The sequence below is a fragment of the Pseudonaja textilis genome, chromosome 1 (genome assembly GCF_049901715.1).
Source record: "Pseudonaja textilis isolate UNSWEBS1 chromosome 1, rPseTex1.2, whole genome shotgun sequence".
Lineage (NCBI taxonomy): Eukaryota > Metazoa > Chordata > Lepidosauria > Squamata > Elapidae > Pseudonaja > Pseudonaja textilis.
The window spans coordinates 2,704,982-2,726,846 of record NC_141990.1 but is presented as its reverse complement, the minus strand read 5'-3'; the positions used below and the strand labels follow the sequence as shown (position 1 = coordinate 2,726,846).

At 46.7% G+C, this 21,865-nt stretch overlaps 2 protein-coding genes across 3 annotated transcripts in view; both read right to left on the bottom strand.

The window, feature by feature from the left end:
• Positions 1–4,150, bottom strand: part of GOSR1 (golgi SNAP receptor complex member 1) — a 40,428-nt gene extending 36,278 nt beyond the window's left edge. Inside the window, exons 1-2 of one of the 2 annotated variants that reach the window (XM_026723049.2) lie at positions 4,078–4,150; positions 1,417–1,537 (exon numbers count right to left, since the gene is read on the bottom strand). In XM_026723049.2, the coding sequence (XP_026578834.2) occupies positions 1,417–1,537; positions 4,078–4,123 (167 nt within the window). In that variant the 5' untranslated portion in view covers positions 4,124–4,150. The remainder of the gene's footprint in view (positions 1–1,416; positions 1,538–4,077) is intronic. The other variant, XM_026723050.2, reaches the window with a different exon arrangement.
• Positions 4,151–11,033: 6,883 nt separating this feature from the next.
• Positions 11,034–21,865, bottom strand: part of CPD (carboxypeptidase D) — a 51,999-nt gene continuing 41,167 nt past the window's right edge. The window contains exons 16-21 of the mRNA XM_026723048.2: positions 21,717–21,812; positions 21,498–21,562; positions 20,848–20,979; positions 16,845–17,030; positions 16,001–16,100; positions 11,034–14,687 (exon numbers count right to left, since the gene is read on the bottom strand). Coding sequence (XP_026578833.2) covers positions 14,461–14,687; positions 16,001–16,100; positions 16,845–17,030; positions 20,848–20,979; positions 21,498–21,562; positions 21,717–21,812 — 806 coding nt within the window. The 3' untranslated portion in view covers positions 11,034–14,460. The remainder of the gene's footprint in view (positions 14,688–16,000; positions 16,101–16,844; positions 17,031–20,847; positions 20,980–21,497; positions 21,563–21,716; positions 21,813–21,865) is intronic.

Sequence of the window (21,865 nt, the reverse complement as noted above, 5' to 3'; positions counted from 1 at the left end):
GGCAGTGAACCTATATAATACTCTGCCTCCCCTTATTTTTTCCCACAAAAACCCCGTGAGGTAGGTTCGACCGAAAGAGAGATGGGCCCAAGGTCATTCAGCCAGCTTTCATGCCTAAGACGGGACTAGAACTCTCCATCTCCTAGTGATTGGTCCAAAGTCACCTATCAGGCTTTCTTGTCTAAGGCGGGACTAGAATTCCTTGTCTCTTGGTGACCGGCCAAAAGGCACCCAGATAGCTTTCATGTCTAAGACGGGACTAGAACTCTCCATCTCCTAGCGATTGGTCCAAAGTTACCTATCAGGCTTTCTTGTCTAAGGCAGGACTAAAATTCCTTGTATCTTGGTGACCGGCCAAAAGGCACCCAGATAGCTTCCATGCCTAAGATGGGACTAGAACTCTCCATCTCCTAGTGATTGGTCCAAAGTCACATATCAGGCTTTCTTATCTAAGGCAGGACTAGAATTCCTTGTCTCTTGGTGACCAGCCAAAAGGCACCCAGGTAGCTTCCATGCCTAAGACGGGACTAGAACTCTCCATCTCCTAGCGATTGGTCCAAAGTCACCTATCAGGCTTTCTTGTCTAAGGCAGGACTAGAATTCCTTGTCTCTTGGTGACCGGCCAAAAGGCACCCAGGTAGCTTTCATGTCTAAGATGGGACTAGAACTCACCGCCTCCTGCTTTCTAGATGGGCACCTTAACCGCTACACCAAACTGGCTCTCATTTCATTTTTAAACGCATTTCAAGTATTCAAACTGGCTGGACTCCAAACCACCTCAATAGAAGTCTTCCTCGACTTACAATAGTTCATTTAGCGACCCTTCAAAGTTAGACAACAGCACTGAGAAAAAGTGACTTATGACCCATTTTTCAGAGTCACGACCTTTGCAGCATCCCCATGAAAATCAAAATTTAGACGCTGGGCAACTGGGTTCACACTTAACGACCGTCGCAGTGTCCCAAGGTCACGGGATTCCCCTTTTGCAATCACTTCGACCAGCAAAATCCATGGGGAAGCCAGATTCGCTTAACAACCACGTTACCGACTTATCGATTGCAGCGACTCACTTAACAGTGGCAGCAAGAAAGGGAGTAAAAACGGAGCAAAGCTCACATAACCGATGTCCCTTGAATAACAGAAATTTTGGTGGTGGTTGTGGTTGCAAGTCGAAGATTACTTTTCCAATATTTGCAAAAATTTAATACATTTAAATACGTAAAATAGCTGCAAATGTAGGCCTGGATTGAGGAAAGGGAAGGCCTTACCTATTCAGATTTTTGAATTTTCCAAGCGAGGCTCCCTTATTCCTGCAAATTTAAAAATTGCAAATGTCCAGAAGCGCAAAAACGAAAGCAAATGGAGGAAATGGGCTGTCGCAATGAAAAATCGAATGAAATAGCAGCGTGACAGTACCTATACCTGTCGCGTCTTCCATCGCGAGAACTGCCATGGCTGTAGCTGGTGCACAATTTACTGAAGGAGACCAGCTTGAGGTCCAGTTCGTTTTCCAGCTGCCGGGCCTGTTTCCTTAGATCTGTCAAAGAAGAGGAAGAAAAAAAATGGAGGCTTCGCTGCTTTCTTCCAATCCTGCAAAGTCACCAACAAGCTGCTCGAAATGACATTTGGAGATTCTAAAATACCGTGTTTCTCATATAATAAGGCCAGGTCTTATTTTTTTTTGAGCCCAAAAATGGCTTTCGTCTTTTCGGGTGACTTAATTCCCCCCTTGCATCTTCAGGCGGGCGGGCGGCGACAACTTGGATGTTGACCTCGGCGTTGGTGGGGCACTTCGTATCGGGTCAATGCAGGCAGCACCATATCCGGGTGTGCAACAAAAGTACTTCCTAACGGCAAGCCCCGCCCCCTCATTTCGCATGTTTTAATACAGGCCTTAATTTGGGGGGCTTAATTTCATTTCATGCCTATAAAACATGCTGGGACTTCCTGTTGGGGGAGGCCGTATTGTTGGAGAAACAGGGTAGGCGTATCTGACTTGGCCCGTGGACTTCAACTCCCAGAGTTCCCTAGCCAACCAAGGGATAAGAAATCTGAATATCTAAGAAAACAAAGCAATCCAGATCTAAACCGTTGGCAAAGTCCAACTTTTATACTGTATATCCGAAGGGGAAATCTTTGCAAACTGGCAGCAACTGAGCAATCAGGAAAATTCTTCTATTTGCATATTTCTGGAGTTCACTTTGTCCAACTGAGGACATCTTCTAAAGATAAACGTGTGCATTCTGTAATGTTGGATCAACACAGTGTTTATCAACCTTGGCAACTTTAAGGCAGGTGGATTTTATTTTCCCAGAATTCCCCAGCCAGCCTGCTTTAAGAGGGGAGGACTTCCACTCCCAGAATCCCCCTGCCTGTATGCTTTAAGAGGGGTGGGCTTTCACTCCCAGAATTCCCCAGCCAGCTTGGTTTAAGAGGGGAGGACTTCCACTCCCAGAATCCCCCAGCCAGCCTGCTTTAAGAGGGGAGGACTTCCACTCCCAGAATCCCCCAGCCTGTATGCTTTAAGAGGGGAGGACTTCCACTCCCAGAATACCCCAGCCAGCCTGCTTTAAGAGGGGAGGGCTTCCGCTCCCAGAATCCCCCAGCCAGGATGCTTTAAGAGGGGAGGACTTCCACTCCCAGAATTCCTCAGCCAGCCTGCTTGAAGAGGGGTGGGCTTCAATGCCCAGAATCCCCCAGCCTGCATTCAAAAAGGGGTGGGTTTCTACCCCCAGAAACTCCCAGAATCCCCCAGTAAGCATGCTTTCAGATGCATGGGCGTTGATGACTGGGGAACTGTTGGGAGTTGACATCCACCTATCATAAAAGTACCAAGGTTGAGAAACACCTAGGTGTCAAGTCAACCTTGCACTTCGCCCCCTACGAAAGAAGTTCTTGGCTCCGTCCGATCGGTCCTTTTTTTTCCTTTTTCTTTTTTTTTGCACCCCCAGATTCCCCCTCCCTGGCTCAATTCCTTACGGAAATCTTCCAGAGGGTCTTTCTCTCTCTCCTGCTCCCCAAGCACGGGCATGGTTCTTCCACAATTCTTGCAGGACAAGTTTCCCCAGGCTGCCTCTTGCAAGCTGAAAAAAAGAGCCTCCCTGTCTAGGAGCAGTCTATCTCAGAGCTCCCAGTTGTTGTTGTTGTTGTTTTCCCGCTCTTAAGGTGGGAGCTGACGCTGTTGATCCCTCAGGCAGTCGCCCAACTTCAGCCAGGCACTTCTGGAGACCCCCCTCCCAGCCCAAAGACACCCCCCGCTTCCCCACCCCAAAAGAGCCCAGATATTTGCCCTGCAACGACCCTCCTGTCTCTCTCGGAAGTTGTGGGGAGCGCCATCACTTGAGACTTTCAAGAAGACATCTGTCAGAAACGGTGTGGGCTCTCCTGCTTGGGCAGGGGGTTGGGCTAGATGACCTACAAGGTCCCTTCCAACTCTGTTAATCTATATTCAGTGGAAAAGAAGTTGCCTCCGGAAGTTGTGGGAGCTTCACCTCAAGAGGCTCTTTCAAGAAGAGACCGGACTGCCCTCTCTCAGAAATGGTGTAGGGTCTCCTGCTTGGGTGGTGGGAGGGGGTTGGACTAGATGACCTGCAAGCTCCCTTCCAACTCTGATTATCTGTTTATCTACCTTTGACACCCCTCCCCCAGAGGATTTAGGGTTGGGTGGGGGCTTTTTCAACCGCTCCACCCCCATCTCCCATTCCCCGGTTTCTGGGCTCGGCCAGACGCTCTCGAGAGGCAACCCCCCCCGGCCTGAATTCCATCATCCTCAATCCGCAGAGGGATCACATAACCCATCTCCTTCCGGGGTTGTGTGTTACTATATATATATTATATATATAACATATATATTATATATTATATTATATTTCCCTGGTGCCTCGGGGATCGGCTAGATTGCCCCCCCCCCGCACCGCCAAACATTGGCCCTGCTGGGTTGGGGATGATGGGAGTTGTAGTCCAGCTCGGGGCGGGGCTGGACGGTTGGGCTCTCGGCTTCCAGCTCTGGGGAGGGGGTGTCAAAGCGGACGCCCTTCCCCTGGAGTGTGGCCCCTCCCCGCCGCGTCCCCCACTCACCCTCCCAGTAGTTGCTGCTCCCCGCCGCCGCCGCCGCCGCCGCCATTTTTATTGACCAACGTCAGCCCTCCCCGACGCAAACCGGCAGAGCGCTCGGCCATAGAGCGACCAGGGTAGAGCGCCCCCTCGCCTTCGCTTCCGAACAACGAGGAGCCGTCCGCGAGAAGAGAGGAGGCGAGAACCATCGAAAAGGAAAAAGCGAGGCGCAGAACGCCCTCCTAAATCTCCGCACTGCCCCCTTTCGGCGGTGGACGGAAAAGTCCTCCGGGGTCTGTTTCGGTTTTTTTTTTTTGCTTTGTGATGAATAATCTTAAGGAAGTCTGCGGGTCGGAGACGTCGCTTAACCCGTGTCCGCCCTTACACGTGTGCATGGGGGTGTATTCGCGTGTTCGTGCTTAATGCAAGCGAACGGCATGGAGATAGGCGTCTTTTGCTGGGTTCTTTGGGCTGATTGTTATTCTCAACACCATTTCATACAGAGGTCTCCAAACTTGGCAACTTGAAGACTTATGGACTTCAACTCCCAAAATTCCTCAGTCAGCCACGCTGGCTTGGGAATTCTGGGAGTTGAAGTCCACAAGTCCCAAAGTTGTCAAGTTTGATTCAATAGCTTAGATAATGATACAGATTCTTTTTCCGCGTTGTAAAATGAAATGGGCGGGAGGGTTTGCTATGTTGTTAGGTGAACCATCGGTCCCTGGAGCAGAGGGTCTTAACTGGGAAAAGGTATTCAGTAATTCATGCATTTATTATCTCCCAATCTTTAATCTTTTTTTAATACCATCATTTTATTGTAAGCCGCTCAGAATAGCAGAAACGCGAGATGGCGAATAAATTTAATAAACAAAGAAAGAAGAAAGAATTACATAGGTAAGATGGATGGATAGATGGATGGATGGATATAAAATCAGTTAAATAGAAAGATGATAGAATAGAATAGAATAGAATAGAATAGAATAGAATAGAATAGAATAGAATAGAATAGAATAGAATTCTTTATTGGCCAAGTGTGATTGAACACACAAGGAATTTGTCTTAGTGCAAATACTCTCAGTGTACATAAAAGAAAAGTTACTTTTGTCAAGAGTCACGAATCATCAGGTACAACACTTAATGATAGTCATAGGGAATAATAAGCAATCAAATCATACTAGGAAACAGTCAATATAAATCATAAGGATACAAGCGACAAAGTTACAGTCATACAGTCACAAGTGGGAGGGGATGGGCAATAAGGAGTGATGAGAAGGTTAATAGTATTAGTAGTGCAGAATAGGGGTGGAGGGAGAGAGAATAGATAGGTAGGTAGGTAGCTGGATGGGTAGGTAGGTAAGTAGATCGGATGGATGGATGGATAGATAGATAGATAGATAGATAGATAGATAGATAGATAGATAGATAGATAGATAGATAGATAGATATGAAGTGAGAGAAAGAGAGGGATGATAGAGATAGATAGATAGATAGATAGATAGATAGATAGATGATAGATAGATAGATAGATAGATAGATAGATAGATAGATAGATGATAGATAGATAGGATAGAGATAATAGGTAGATAGATAGGTAGATTAGATGGCTGGAGGGATATAGATAATAGGAAGGTAGGTAGATAGGTAGATACTGATAGAGACAGGCAGAGATAATAAGTAGGTAGATTGGAGGTAGATCTATCTATAGATAGATGATAGGTAGGTAGGTAGATGATAGATACTGATACAGAGATACACAGATAGACAGACAGACATAGACAAATAATATAGAGATGAATAGATAGGAATATATAGACAGAGGTAGGTAGGTAAATAGGTAGACAACAGGATGGATGGATAGCTAGATAGGTAGATCAGATAGACAAATGGGCAGATAGATGATGGATGGTTTTTAACACTGTAAGCTGCCCAGAATCGCCTCCTGGCGAGATGGGCAGCAAGAAAACAAATAAGTATGTAAATAATTCTTAGTGCAATGCCTGCCGTCCCTCCTTCTCAAGCCCGTTTCCTGTGATTAAAGCCTTGCCTTCCACTCCCCCACCGGGACACGTATCCCTGGAGACTTAAGCAGTGAGAGGTGCTGTTGTTATATGTTTGCACAAGAGAAGACTCAACTGCTGGGGTTACCTCCCTTGGCAACCAGCATCAGGGAATAGCTGGAGCTGTTTTCTACCTCGGTGGACTCTTGGAAGAAGGCAACCTCATAATTTACTTGATTGGCGCTGGCCAATTAATTTAAAGAGAGAACAACCATAGTGGGGAAGAGGCAGTTTTGAGCTTGGTTGCTTTCTTGCAGTGGTGTCATTATCCAACTAGGTCACATCATCAGGAAAAGAGGAGGAGGAGGAGGAGGAGGACTGAGGGGTCCTTGGTGCTCTCTGAGCTGGGTGGTTTTCTTGCAGACATTTCATGACCCAACTAGGCAACATCATCAGAAGTAGAAGGGAGGAGGAGGAGGAAGAGGAGGAGGAGGAAGACTGGAGGTCCTTGGTGATCTCTGAGCTTGGTGGTTTTCTTGCAGACATTGTCAGCGCTCCGAGCAATGTACCAATTGGAAGCAGAACTCCGAGGCGAGCTGATTCCTCAAAGAACATGTTTATTGAGCGCATCATATCGGCACAGCTAGTGGAAGCCAACTCTGAATATTTTCCCAGGTTTGTCGCATAATTAAAAGAACAATTGTTTCCCCCCCGCCCCCCCAAAAGGCACAGGTCACACTGTCCAATTAAGGTGTTTGGCGGGTTCCTTTGGTCATTCCTCTTCTCCTCCAACTGCTACCTGGGGGTGGGGGGATGACCTTGGTTCCCAGGAGAAAGCGTTTTGTTTTGACTACCAGCCAGGCTATCTACTACTGACCAGATAGTTGTTTTCAAATAACCAAAGAACTTTTGTAGCAAGAATTTGTTCACAAATAATAGATGCTAGTCACCGATCCGTAACTGGGGCTGCTGCTCCAAATGGAGTCTCTTGCACTAGGCAGGGTGTAGGACTGGATGATCTCTAAAGGCCCTTATATTCTTTGAAAGGAAACCACCATTTTCTCTAAGCTCAAAGCTAAGGTTTCCCAACCTGAGCAGCTTTAAGATGGGTGGACTTCAACTCCCAGAATTCCCCAGCCTGCCCCTGCTGAACCCTGCCCAAGGCCAACCCTTTTCAGATTAAGTCACCTGGGAGTTGTAGTCTCAATACATAAATCATTAAAAGACTAGTGGGGGATTTAAAAATTCCTGGTAGTCCTCGACTTACAGGTTCATTTAACGACCGCTCAATGTGACAATGGCACTGAAAAATGCGACTTAGGACCATTTTTCACACTTATGACCGTTACAGCTTTCCTCATGGTCATAGGGTCAAAATTCAGATGCTTGGCAAGTGGTTTGTATTTATGACCATTCCAGAGGTTACCTTTTGCGACCTTCCGACCAGCAAAGTTAAGAGGGAAGCCAGGTTCACTTAACAACCGGCCGACTAACCGATCAACTGCCGCGATTCACTTAACAACTGTGGCAGGAAAGGGTGTAAAATGGGGCAAAACTCATTTAAAACGTCCCACTTAACAGAAATTTTGGGCTCCGCTGTAAGTTGGGGACTATGTCAACTCATAAAATATTTCTCTGGTCTTTTTAGAGTGGCCAACGGAAAGGGATGGGGGAGCAGTACGGCAGCTTGCAAACCGAAAGTGCATTCCATAAATGTTTTTTTTCAAAGATAGTAACTAGGTGACCGAAGTTTCTGCTGCGCAAAATTCTAACTGGAGAACATGATTGATGACTCTGGGCTATGAAGGTGTCCCATTGGAGGATATGAATGATGATACGCCCAGAGGGGTGGGGGGGAAAACCAGGGTCAAGGGTGACAGTGGATTACGTGTCTCAGAGTCGGCTGCACCCAGGCAGTGCTGGACATATTAATTCCCAATAAATATTTTTGAAGTTTTAGAAGTTTGGCTCGAGACTCAGGATTTAAATGAGGGCCACTGCCGGAATCCTGACAGACTACCTGTATTCTACATGGCTGACCAGCACATGAACCTTTTATCGGTCAAGCTATTCTCCAAAGCCCCTTCCAATGGATGGAAACCGATCAAGGAGAGAAGCAACCTGGAACCAAGGAGAAATTTCCTGACAGTGAGGACAGTTCACCAGTGGAACAGCTGGCCACCAGGAGTTGTGAATTCTCAAACACTGGAAGTTTTTAAGAAGAGATTGGACAACCTATTTGTCTGAAGTGGTGGAGGGCCATGATGGCAAAGCTATGGCAGGCGTGCCAGAGGTGGCACGCAGAGCCCTTTGTGGGCATGCGAGCTGTTGCCTCAGCTCGGCTCTGCCAAGCATGCCAGCTGGTCTTTGGATCTCTGCTACACATGTGCGAGGTGCATGTGGAGGGGGGGTGCATGCACAGGAGCGCACACACATGCATGGGAGACACGCACGCATTTTGGGTGTGTGTGTGTGTGTGTGCTCTTTGGACACGGTGTCGAAAAAATTAGCCATCACTGGTTTAGGGTTTCTTGCCTAATCAGGGGTTGGACTAGAAGACCTCTAAGGTCCCTTCCCATTCTTTTTATTCTATTCTATTCTGTTCTGTTTTGTTCTATATTCTATTCTATTCTATTCTATTCTATTCTATTCTATTCTATTCTATTCTATTCTGGTCTGTTCCAGTCTGCATTCTATTCTCTATTCCAGTCTATTATTATAAATTCTGTTCTATTCTAGTCGTCTAGTCTATTCCATTCCACTTCATACCTTTCTGATACTATACTATTATTATACTATTATGATACTATTACTATAATATACTATTACTATTATACTATTACTGTTACTATACTATACAATTACTATTATACTGTTACTATACTATTACTATACTCTAGTCTAGTTTAATCTAGTCTTTCCTTGCTGCTTCCTCGCTGGATGCTGCCTCTGCGTTGTGAAGCTCAACAAAAATAATTGCATTTTTCATTTTTTCCCCTAACTTTTCCACTTCTTAGCAATTATCTTCCTTCTCTAGTTAGCTAATCGCCTGATCTTTTTCATACAATATCAACAACCTCCCTTCCGCGGAGAACTTTGCCGTTAGCCTTTTGCTCCTGTTAGCTGCCGTGACTCGCTTCCCCATTCCCACGGGTTGACTTTTGGCACGCGGGAAATAAGCCTCATTTCCCCACATGCACGCTTGTACTGATACGATTGCGCAAATGCCGATTCGAGCAGGATCAACTCACTCTGGCGCCGTTTCCCGGTGTGCTCGATAGAAGCGGGGAACCTGGGCGTAGGAACCACTTTAAAAAAAAAAGGATTAGTATTGCTTTCTAAAGCCTTAGTAAGGCCACACCTGGAATATTCTGCATCCAGTTTTGATCACCATGTTACAAAAAAAGATGTTGAGACTTTGGAAAAAGGTGCAGAGAAGAGCAAGTAAGAGGATTACAGGCCTGGAGACCTAAAATATATGAAGAATGGCTGCAGGATTTGAATTTGGTCAGTCTAGAGAAAAGAAGGACTAGGGGGGAATAAAATAGCAGTATGCCAACATTTGAGGGGCTGCCCCAGAGAAGAGGGGGTCAAATTATTCTCCAAAACCCCTGAAGGCTGGAGGAGAAGCAACGGATGGAAACTAACCAATGAGAGAAGCAACCTGGAATTCAGGAGAAACTTCCTAAGAGTAAGGACAATTAACTAGGGGGACAGCTGGCCACAAGAAATCGTGGCTGCTCCATCACTGGAGGCTTTTAAGAAGAGACAGGACAGCCATTTGTCTGGTGAGGTAGAGAGACTCCTGCTTGTAACTTTGGACGGTCACTAAATGAACTGTTGTAAGTCAGGGACTGCCTGCATCTGTAGAACGCATTAGTTGCATTTACCTGAGAGGACTACAGATAATCCTCGACTTATAACAGTTCTTTTAGTGACCATTCAAATCTGCAAGGTTCCTGACAAAAGTGGCTTAGGCCCGTTCTTCACACTTACGACTGCTGCAGCATCCTCATGGTCATGTGATCAAAATTCGGATGCTTGGCAACTGGCTCACACTTATAACGGTTGCACTGTCCCCGGGGGTTACAGGATCCCCTTTTGCGACCTTCTGACAAGCAAAGTCCAGGGGGGGGAACCAGATTCACTTAACAGCGGTGTGATTAACTTAGGAACTGCAGTGATTCACTGAACATCTAAATGGGGCAAAACTCACTTAGCCAACTGAAGTTCTGGGTTCAACTGTGGTCGTAAATCGAGGATTATTTGTACAGATATTCCAGGCCGTGCCTCTCATGATGGCAGAGAAAGATTTTGATGTCTGTCTTCGGGGGCACTTTCAGACAAAAGACCGAAATGGTTAAAAAACCAGACAGAAATTACTACTGTATACATCCTAGGGCAGTCAATGATGGCGAACCTTTTGTTGTGGTGTGCCGAAAGCATGCACGTGCCTGTACCCACAATGCAATGCGGCACCCCCCGCACATGCACGCACAATGTTCCCTACCACCTTACTTGCATTGCGCATGCGTGCGCCTCCCAGCTGATTGCGTCTGTCTGTTACCCAGCCTGTTTGTGTCCGTTTTCACCCTCCTGGAGGCTTGAGGGGAACCTCTGCAGCCTCGGGAGGCCGAAAAATGGGCCTTCCGGAAATACTGAAACGAGCCCGTTTTTCAGCCTCCGGAGGCTTCTCTCGAGCCTCCAAGAGGGCGAAAATGGCACTTCCGGTATTTCTGGAAAGCCCATTTTCCAGCCTCCCAAGGCTGCAGAGGCTTCCCTCGAGCCCCTGGGAGGGTGAAAACGGCTTCAAACAGGCTGAAAATCAGCCGGGAGGCACAGGCATGCGCAGTGCAGGTGCGTTTGACTGGGGCTCGCGCGCCTGCACAAATGGCTCTGCGTGCCACTTATGGCATGCGTGCCATAGGTTTGCCATCACGGTCCTAGGGGATGTAACTGATGAAGCCAATAGAGCAGAGAAAGGAAAGAAACCATAAAGGAGTTTTATACAGATTAGAGCTTAGCATACAGGTTTTTTTTTTAATCAAATACACTTGCAGAAGTCTTTGTTTGACGTACAGACGTTCAAGTTGTCAAGTGACACTAATCGGTTTTGCATTCCTAAGCCCTTCCTTTCAACTTCTACTTCTGAAGGCACAGGACACAGATCCCCTCCCTCCCCCCACCCCAAATCAAAGTGGCAAACCCACACAGGTAGCTGCCATTTATTCTTCTCCGCCAGACTCACTATACAAAAAGGCAGGCAGCTACCCTGTTTTAAATATATATATTTATTTATTTTCTGAGGTTTTCGTGGGTATTTGTATGTGGATCTTTGGTTATTTGGGTGTTCTCCCGCGTAAAATTGGAAGTATCTAGGCGACGTTTTGATGAAGTCTCATTCATCATCTTCAGCCTTGTGTCTTCAGCCTTGTGCTTCTCAGAGTAATGTGAAAATTACTCTGAGAAGCACAAGGCTGAAGACACAAGCCTGAAGATGATGAATGAGACTTCATCGAAATGTCACCTAGATATTTCCAATTCTACGCAGGAGAAAACCTGAATAACCAAAGATCCATATGTATGTATGTATGTATGTATGTATGTATGTATGTATGTATTCAATACAGAAGCCTGATGATGGCAGATGAGATTCTGCCGAAACGTCACTACAACTTTAAAAGCACAACTATAATGATGTGGGAAAATACCCGAACAAAGCTGAATACCATACATGTAAGTACCCGCGAAAACTTAAGAAAACAAATATATATATAAAACGTTATATATATAAAATGTTTTCGTAGATTTTCTATGAAATGTATATATGCAGGTCTTGGTGTGTTCGGGTCTTTTCCCGTGTACGATTGAGAATATCTTGGCGACGTTTCGACGAGGTCCCACTCGCCATCTTCAGGCTGGTGCTTTCAGTTTTGTGCTTGTGCGAGCACGAAGTTCTTACCAAAAAAGCCAGCCAATCTGCAAACATCAACTCCATCAACCAATCAAGAAATAACAACACAGCCAGCCAGCCCACTTACAACAGAGCCAGTACATCACACCTCCCCACCAGTATTTATAGAGAGATGGCAGCTCCGATCACACTTTGCTCCCACAAGCACGAAGTCAAAAGTACCAGCCTGAAGATGGCGAGTGGGACCTCGTCGAAATGTTGCCAGGATGCTCTCAATCTTACACAGGAAAAGACCCGAACACGCCAAGACCTTCCAAGTTTGGCTTCTATCGAGATTCGAACAAGATGATGAAAGGAGACCTGTGGCTGGCGCTCAACACACCAGTTATTGCTGGCAAGTTTAATCCAGAGATTTATGAACTGCGTTTCTTTTTAAATTCTGACAGGCTATGAAGAGGGTGAAGTACATTCCAGTAGAGATTAAAGGAACCTATCCCCAGACCCCAGCTAGGGATTTGGAGTCAGTTACCATCCAACTTTATTTCAAAGAAAGCTCTGGCGGGTAATTGGATCAGAAGCAGCAAAGTTGAATTAAAGCAGAAACACAACCGGGATAGCATCGCTTGAACCTTAGGACAATCTACTGGCATGGATATACTAAGATAATTAATAATGCTAATAGACTGAGGCACTTGTTTGTTTTTTTAAGTACTGCATACTTTCTAGCAGATGGGAGGGGCTAAAATGAACTGAATCCAGAATCAACGGCTAAAGGATAAAATTAATACATTTAACTTGATGACTTTAAAGGTTATTCCTACAATTTGTTCTACTTCCTAGTACGTTCAACAATGTAGCCTAAACGTTTAGTGTCCTGATAGCTAGCATGTATTATCTGTCGATGAACTTCCTGGGAATGATAACCAGAATCCAACATTATTAATAATGCCCCAGTTTTAAAGTGGGTTTGACGTTTAAAACTATTTTGAGAAATCTTTTATTAGTACAACCAAGCCTCTGGAGATAAGCCATCAAAATAAGTCATTGTCCCCATTTCTGGCAAGTTTTGAGAAACCAGAAATTTTTTTGAGGAGTCTGAGGTCTTGGGGTATAACGAGAACCAAAATGGATTCTCTAATAAATCCAGTTCTTTGGAGATAATGCAGATAATGTTTTCAACTATATTCTAATCCAACATGCCTTACCTTTATCAAGGAATGGTGGAATTAAACTCCCCGAGGCATAAACAGGAAAATGATCTTGTTTTAAAGATGGTTTTCTAGTCCAAGACTAGTACTTAATCAGCTGTACAACAGCTTCTCGCTTTTCTCAAACATTTAAGCCCCTCTTTTAAACATTTCACACCAAAGTGCTACAAGAATAAAAGGCTAACTTTTATACACCCATATAACGTGAGGAACAAGCAACCATTGGTACCGCCTTCTTTCCTGAACAGACCCACAACAGTTCAAAAAAGAAGAATCTGAGAACTGTGTAATTCCACACAAAATTCTGTCCTGGCAGAAGAGCAGAGACTGCCATTAAGAGATTTCATGTTGAAAAGGGAAGAACAAGGCATTTTCCCGAAAAAGCGACCGGACGCTTTCAAAGCAGAAAACGTTCTTATGAAAAGTTATTTTCTAGACTGGCAAGCCGCCCGTCAAACAAACCAGTTCCTGGATGCGCCCGCAGGCTCCAGAAATAAATTACAAAACAATATTTGGCACCAAGCTGAAATTTCAATCTCCAATTAGTACTAGGCTTATGGGGAGTTCCCTCTGTACCTCCTGCTATTCTATATTCCCAAAGAAAACCAGCAGAAATGCTGCAGCAAGGTAATTAAAGTAAGTGTTGTGTTTTAAAAACAGCAACAACAGCAGATGCAGCTATAAACGGGAGAGGGAGATCTTCCCGTATCTCAATATTTTCAAGACGGCGTATCTGCCCCCAGAAGGCCTGACCTGAAGTCATTCTCAGCAGAAGGAATTTTACTCTCCATAATTAAGAGGATTAAATTTGTGTGTGTGTGTGGGGGGGGGGGAGCGGGGTTAACGCCTTCACACCAACTCTGAAAACTGTTCCAGGCAGGCAGGCAGGCAGGCAAGAAAGTAAGTTCCAACTGTCCATAAGCTGCAGTGGATAAGCAGCTTAGACAAACCGTGTGTATTTTTCCCACCAAGTAGCATTTAGAAGGATTTAAAGAGAAACTTTTCAAAGTATCAGAAAAAGCCAGCCGCTTTTCCGTGGCAGCTTCTGTGACCAGAGTGTCCGTTTTACCCTAGCTAAATCGCCTGGAGGGGTCCACTTCTGATTCCAAACAGAAGAGCAAACAGCCAGCCAGCCGTCCAGTCCAGCCTTCTTGTGCGTAAAGCAGAAACTGGCCTGGAACCAAGAACTGAGGTTTGGAAGGTCGCCCATTCTACGTCCGCTGGCTTGAAATGATGCTCAGGTTAGTGAAATGTGTCTCGGCAGGGGAACTCCCCGCCACGGGAAAGATCAGTGTTTGCTGGTGTAAACTGTTTCCTCCTCGGTGTCCGTTTCATCCTGGAATTCGTGGCTCAGGAGCGACTTCTTGGAGCCGGTGGACATCATGCGGATCTCGTCCTCGTAATCATCGTGGTGCTGCCGTAGGCGGTGGAAGCCATCTTTGTGCCGGTTGGTCTTGATGGAACACACACACCAGATGATGCAGGCTGTGAGGATCACAGCTGACATGGTTGCACCTGAGCGGAGGAAAAGGGATGACAAAATGCAGAGGCCCTTGTTAGATTCAGGCCATGCGCACAAAGGTTAAGCATGCTTGCCTGTAATTATCTCAGCAGAGATCAAAAAAAGGCACCGAAGTCTGAAGAAGATAGTAATCTTCCCTCTTAAAGACCCCTCACATCTATCAATACATGTGAATGCAAGACCAGCTCAGCAACCCAGTGTAGAATTTGCATTTTAGAGCTGTGGTGGCGCAGTGGTTAGAGTACAGCACTGCAGACTGCCAGCAGTTCGAATCTCACCAGACTCAAGCCTTCCATCCTTCCGAGGTCGGTAAAATGAGGATCCAGAGTGTTGGGGGCAAGAGGCTGACTCTGTAAGCTGTTTAGAGGGGGCTATAAGGCACTCTGAAGCGGTATATAAGTGCTATTGTTGTGATATGGTATGGAAGGGGCATTTTATGAGCTTTGGTGATGCAGCGGACTCTGCCCACAGTCAGGAGTTTGATCCCGACCACCTCAAGACTGAATTAGCCTTCTATCTGTCCCAAGGTCAGCAAAATTAGGACCCAGATTGTTGGGAGCAAGATAACTGACTCTCAATTGTCCAGAGAGTGCTGTAAAGTACCGTGGAGCTGTATATAAGTCTTAAGTGCTATTGCTATTATAAGTTTGCATTAAATATAAACCGTCTATGCAAGCAAGATGTGAAAAGATCACATCGACCTGTCCCACCCGGTCAGGCAGAGAAGGTATGTTGCAGATCCCATCAGTTAAAGCTTAATTAAAGTTAAAGAATTAAAGAGTTAAAGAATCGATGGGTGGGGCGCAGGAAGAGGCCTTCTCTGCCATAGGCCTCACTCTGTCTCCATCTCCAAAGGTGAGCCGGGCCCCCATTCTCCTGGCCTTTTGCAACAGTGTGTAAACATGGCTCTGAGACATTACTTGGGGCTCATATAGGAACATGCAGCTGTGGGGCTGATTAGTGCGCCAATAGCCCTCCCGTCCCAGGTTAACTCGTTTTAACAGTGTCTAATCATCCTTGCCTCCTTGTTCAATCTTTGATATACTGTTTTTATAGTTTAACATTTTATTGTACTCCACCCAGAGTCTGAGGGAGACGGGCAGTTCAAAAACGAGAAAAATCGTGAAATAAAGGGAATGCTGGATGCAAATGTAGAGCAAGCAAGTCAAAGGAAAACGGTTACAAGGCCAGAGTGATGAAAAGTGGTTTGTTTGCCTCCACATCCAACGAGCCATTCAGACACAAACACCCGTCCCTCCCCTGCCCCCCCGTAAAATACCCCGCCGATAACAGTACTAGGTTCTACCTGCTACTGTAACCACCAACTCCCTTGGAAGGCCGAAGATCTTGTTGTCTATGTCAAACTGTATATGCAGGAAGCTGGCCATGTCGTGGCGAACCAAGACCTGAAAAGGACAAAACAGGTGTTCTGAACCATCGTGTGGATGCGCTCGGGGCATTCAAGGATTCACGCTAGAACATAAGCAAACCAGGGGCGGTGAGGTAACTTTCTCACTGCTGCAGAGTCAGCCCGGACCTCCAGCTGATGTGTTTAAAGGAGGGTGTTGTGTGCAGGGGTGGGTGGGCTTCAAACATTTTTAGCAATGGGTTCTCTGCCCGGTGGCTTGGTGGGTGTGGCCACGGCCTAGTTGGCCTCCTGCACCATGGCGGGGTGGGACGTTTTTGCCCTCCTTGGGCTACAGAGGCTTTCCTTGAGCCTCCGGGAGAGCGAAAATGGCCTCCCGGGCTCCGGAGGCTCCCTGGAAGCCAGAAACAGGATTGATTCCAGCCTTCCCAAATTCCCAGGAGGTCCGTTTTTCGCCCTCCCCGAGCCTCCCCGCGCACCCTAACCCTAACCTGTATACAAAACGGGACGTGGGGGGGCTCCTGGGAAGGGAGGGGCAGGGTGGGCAGGGCCAGGCAGGAGTGGGATTTGGGGGTGTTCTCCGAACTGCACAGAATCTTAGCTTCTCCTGAACTCCTGCGAACCTCCAGCAGCCACACCTGCTGTGTGTGTGTGTGTGTGTGTGTGTGTGTGTGTACTAGTATAAATATATATTTTAAAAAAGGGCTGCCAGTTATGCCACCTCATTCCACATGGCATTTATTCCAAAGTGGAGCCAGGCTAGAGCAAGAGGCTTCCCCTGTACCTGGACGTGCTGCTGCTGGTAGCCTTCCGCTATAGCGTGGATCTTGTGATAGCCTGGAGCGAGAAGCACATGGAAATAGCCGCCTTCCTTGGTGCACACTTTGATCCCTTCGTTGAACACAATTTGGGTTTTGGACACCGGCCGGCCGTGCCTGTCTCTGACAAAGCCATAGACTCCTTTGTGAACCTGGAGGAAAAGCAGGGTGGGTGGGTGGGTGGGAGGGAAACAGGGCAGGAAACATAGTTACAATTTCTACGAAACACGTCCCTTGTAAGCGTCGTATGCGCAGACATATTTTCTTGCATATGGAAGGGAGACAGTCCTTGACTTAACAATAACCGAACCCAGAATTTTTGTCGTTAAGTCACTGCTGTTCTAATCGAATCACCATGTGAGCAGATTCAATTTTTTGAATGTTTTTTTTTTATGATGGTTCTGAAGTGAGTCACCACATTCCTGTAAGTATATAGAGTGCTGAAAGCCAGGACAAGTAGATTTAAATATAGCTTTTACCCAAGTGCTGTGATCAGGTTAAATGCAGAGTTATGAATCTGGTGGTCTTAACATATATATATCCTGGTTGTACAGTTTTTAACTGTTATTTGTTTTTTAATTTGTTTTACATTGTTATTTGTATATGTCTTTTGGTGTTGTTCAATTGTATGTTGTGAAAGAGCACCTTATTTCGTTGTTCTCAGGTTTCTGAGTACTATGACAATAAATTTATCTTATCTTATCTTATCTTATCTTATCTTAAGTGAATTCCATGGTTATAAGCCCAAATCCAACCAACTTATCCAGCAAAAAAACAGTTGCAAGTGCAAGTTGGTTGCCAATTACCCGAAATGCTACAATGTAACCATAAAGGTGGTATGGAAGTCATAATTCTGAGGACAGGTTGTAAGTAACTTTTTAGTCTGCTGCAACTTCAAACAATCACTTAAGCGGCCAGTCATAAATCGAGGAATATCTTTCCAAGATTCTTGACAGAATGAAAATGTAGATGTTCTATGCCAGCGGAAGAAGTTTCTATCTATCCACCCTGCAGCGTTTTGACTGCTCTGCGTTACGACCTTCTAAACTATCTTACTGCAAACTTTCGTGTCAATCGCTTCAATCTGTTTGCATCCCTGTATCTACAAAAACAGATGATAAGCTCAACGAATCAGATTGAACCCATAGATATACACCTTTTCTGGATGTTTACAGTACACTAGCCAGGGCTGGGATTCAAAAATCCCAGCAACTGGTTCACTGCCCGGGTGCTGGGTGGGCATGGCCTACCGGAGCTTCCTGCTTTCGGCTTCCAGTGGGCCTCCAGAGCCCCGGGAGGCCATTTTTTCCTTCCCGAGGGTCTGGAGGCTTCCCCCGGGCCTCCGGGAGGGTGAAAACGGCCTCCCCGGGGCTCTGGAGGTCCTCCAGAAGCTGGAATCAGGCCCGTTTTTGGACTTCTGGAAGGCCCGTTTTTCCCCCTCCCAGAGCCTCCGCACGGACCCTGCGCTTACCTCCACTGAAAATGGGCCTCGTGGAGATTCCTGGGAGGGGCCGTGTAGGTGGGGCCAGCTAGTCGGTTGAAATACCAATTCGGCGAACCGGATGTAACTTTAACATCCGGTTCGCCCGAAACGGTCCAAGCCAGTAGAATCTCACCCCTGACTCTAGCCCAGGGGTTTCCAACCCCCACTCCCTGGGCGGCCCATTCAGAAACCAGGTCCCGCAAACAGGCAAGCACGGGCAAAGCTCCACTTGGGTGAGCAGCAGAGACTTGCCTGAGCTTTGGGCCCTTGCGCTGTGCCCGCTTGCGCCTGCCTACCACTCACACCAAACCATTCCCTTCGCCCCCCTCCCAATTCCCTTCTTTCCACCCCCTGTGCTGGGCCAGGCTGGGTTGGTGGGAACCGTTGCTCTAGCCAGCATAAAGGCCCTGCCGTAAGACCTGAGGGGCATGGAGAAATTGAAAAGCAAAGCCATTTTTTCCGAGGTCATCGGCTGATCTTCCAGTGTGAGAGAAAATTCCCTTGTCCCAGCTTATCATCCAGCCTCTCCCCCCACCTACAGTGGAACCTCGGGTCGCAAATGTTCCTGCTTGTGTCCAAATCGGGTGGCAAACAAAAAATCCGCCTGATTTTTGAATCGGGTCACGATTCAAAAATCAGGTGAACAAAATTGGCAAGGAAAGATTCTCTTTCCGTGCCGATTTCCCCTTTGGCACCATTTTTTTTTTTTACTGTGTACATGCGCGGTCAGTCATGTTTATGCACACGACCAAATTGGGTCATGCCTGAAGTCCGGGAACGGATAACAGTCACGACCCGAGGCTCCACTTTTTTTCCTATTCTCTATATTCAAGACGTACATGAGATCCGATTCTGAAATCTTAGTCTACTGCTTTTGGAGCAGTCACAAACCGAAACGTTTGAATGTACAGGTTAAGTCTTGACTTACGACCACAATGGAGCCCCAATTTTCTGCTGTTAAGCGAGACATTGTTCAGTGAATTCTGCCCCATTTTGCAATCTTTCTTGCCAGAGTTAAGTGAAACACTGCAGTTGTCAAGTCAGTGACACAGTTGTTAAGTGAATCGGACTTCTCCCTTGACTTTGCTGGTAAAAAGATTGTAAAAGGTGACCTTGGGATATGGCAGCGGTCTAAGTATGAACCAGTCGCCAAGCGCCTGAATTTTGATCACATGACCCTGGGGATGCCACAGAGTTTGTTGACTGTGAAAAACGGTCCTAAGTCAATTTTTTCAGCGCCGTTGCAACTCTCGGCCGATCTTCTAGAAGCCTGAGGATTGGCCAGGATAAACAAGCCAAACTCTCGCAGTTCAGTGGTTTAAAGCTTGGTTTAATCACAAACAACGAACGCTCCACCTGGCAAGAAGCCGATCAAGGTTAGCGCAGAGAGCGTCTGCCTCCCAAGCGCCGTTTATAGCCGTGGCGATGCCCCCTGCTGGACGCCTCCACCTCCTAATCACGCCCCACTCTCTAATCATCCTACTTGCTTCATTTTCCGGGTGGTAATCGTGGGTCGTTAATCCCTGTCGACCCTAATGCCGCCTATCAACCCTGTCTAGCCTTTATCCACCTATCAATCCCATACACCCCCTCCCCAATTATCATCCCAGTGCCAGCCAGTGTCTTGGATCTCGCAAGAGCCCCGTCAGGTCGCCGAGCGCCTGGAGGCTGCCAACGTTGACGTCATCAATGTCGGGGCTTCCCCAACGCCGCATTCCACCGCCCGAGACAGATTCTCTTTTGCTGTCGGCTCAGCAAATGCATTGGCGCCAGGGAGGCTCAAACTGGGAGCCCCCCACAGCCACGTCATCCACTTGAGCCCCGTCAGAGTTGGCGGGCTCCAAGGTAAGTATCACCATGCCTGGAGCCCAACAGTAACTTTGCATGCACGCAGGGGTGGGATTCAAAAAATGTTAACAACCGGTTCTGTGGGGCGTGGCTTAGGTGGTGGGCGTGGCTTGGTGGTCATGTGACTTAGGTGGACGTGGCTTGGTGGTCATGTTATTGGCTGGGTGTGGCCAATAATATCACTCACATCGAGGCACGCATCTCCTCGCCTGGCCTCTCATGACTGTGGGGATGCTGCAACAGTTGTAAGTGTGAAAAAGGGTCATAAGTCACTTTTTTCAGTGCCAATGTAACTTTGAATGGTCACTCCACACAAGCAAAGTACCAGCAAAGGAGGGGGGAAAAAACTCCAGAGACGTTCCAGAGACAGGAAGTCTAGTCCTGCCAAGAATGTAATAAGGGTTAACGGAGAGGCAGTTTCTGTTAGCAACACCAGAATGTTTCCTTCCTGCCTTTCTTACAGGATTAGCCCTGTAATGTCTTCTAACAGCTGGTTCTCTGAACTGCTTAGAAGATTAACAACCGGTTTTAGCGAATAGGTGCGAACTGGTAGAATCCCAGCCCTGGTCACTAAACGAACTGCTGTAAGTCGATGACCACCCATAATTGACACCCAGCAACAGCCCATCAAAACTCACCTCCACCAGCATACTGAGGAGCGATTTCTTATTCTCTGTCCACAGAGTGTGGAGTTGTCCTGCACTTGGAAAGTAACAGCAACCGGTGTATACTGTGATCTCTGGGCATTGCCCATATGTGACGCTGAAATCCTGGAGAAATAAGAATAAGAGGGTTTAGATCAAAAGAAAGATAGCCCCCTATTTTTTAAAGAAGTCCCAATCAGCAAAAGATTACAGGTAGTCCTCCACTTACGACCCACAACTGAGCCCAACATTTCCATGGCTAACTGGAAAATTTCCACTGGGTTGTGTCCCATTTTACGATCTTTCTTGCCGCGGTTGTTAAGTGGATCAATGTAGTTGTCGAGTTAGTCACCACGGTTGTTTAAGTGAACCACTGACTTTGCTTGTCGGAAGGTCCCAAAACGGGGAACACGTGACACCCCGGGACACTGCAACCGTCGTAAATATGAACCAGTTGCCAAGCACCTGAATTTTGATTGCCTGATCACCGGGATGCTGCAACGGTCGTAAGTGTGAATCCCAAGTCACTGTTTTTGGTACTTCAAACCAATGAATGGCTGTAAATCAAGGACTACCTGTAGGGGTAACCTTGATCACTTCCACTATCTGCATGATAAGCCCCAAAATAACCATCTCTGGAATACCTTCATGCTACCTAGATGGCTGTGCCATTGTGCTCCCAGCAACACGCCTCCAGGGATGTTCTCATCTGCAAAAGAGCCAGAAATCAGAAACCTTTCCTTTATTTTATTCCATCCCAATTTCAATCCCAGCCGTTCTATTTGCAGTCTGATCCTGCAATCCAGAGTCAGCTCCGCAGCCGGCAGCCCCAAATGCTGGTTTAGGACGTTGTAGGCCCATACCTGATTTGTTAGGGCAGTTTGGCTGTCCCAGGTGCATCGTAGGGTGGTTGTTCGCATAGACAGACGCCAAGTGTTTCAGCGTTTCCTTATTTTCCACTAAAAAAAAAAGGAAACAAAACAAACCGGTCAAAACTTCTTTTCAGAATGTT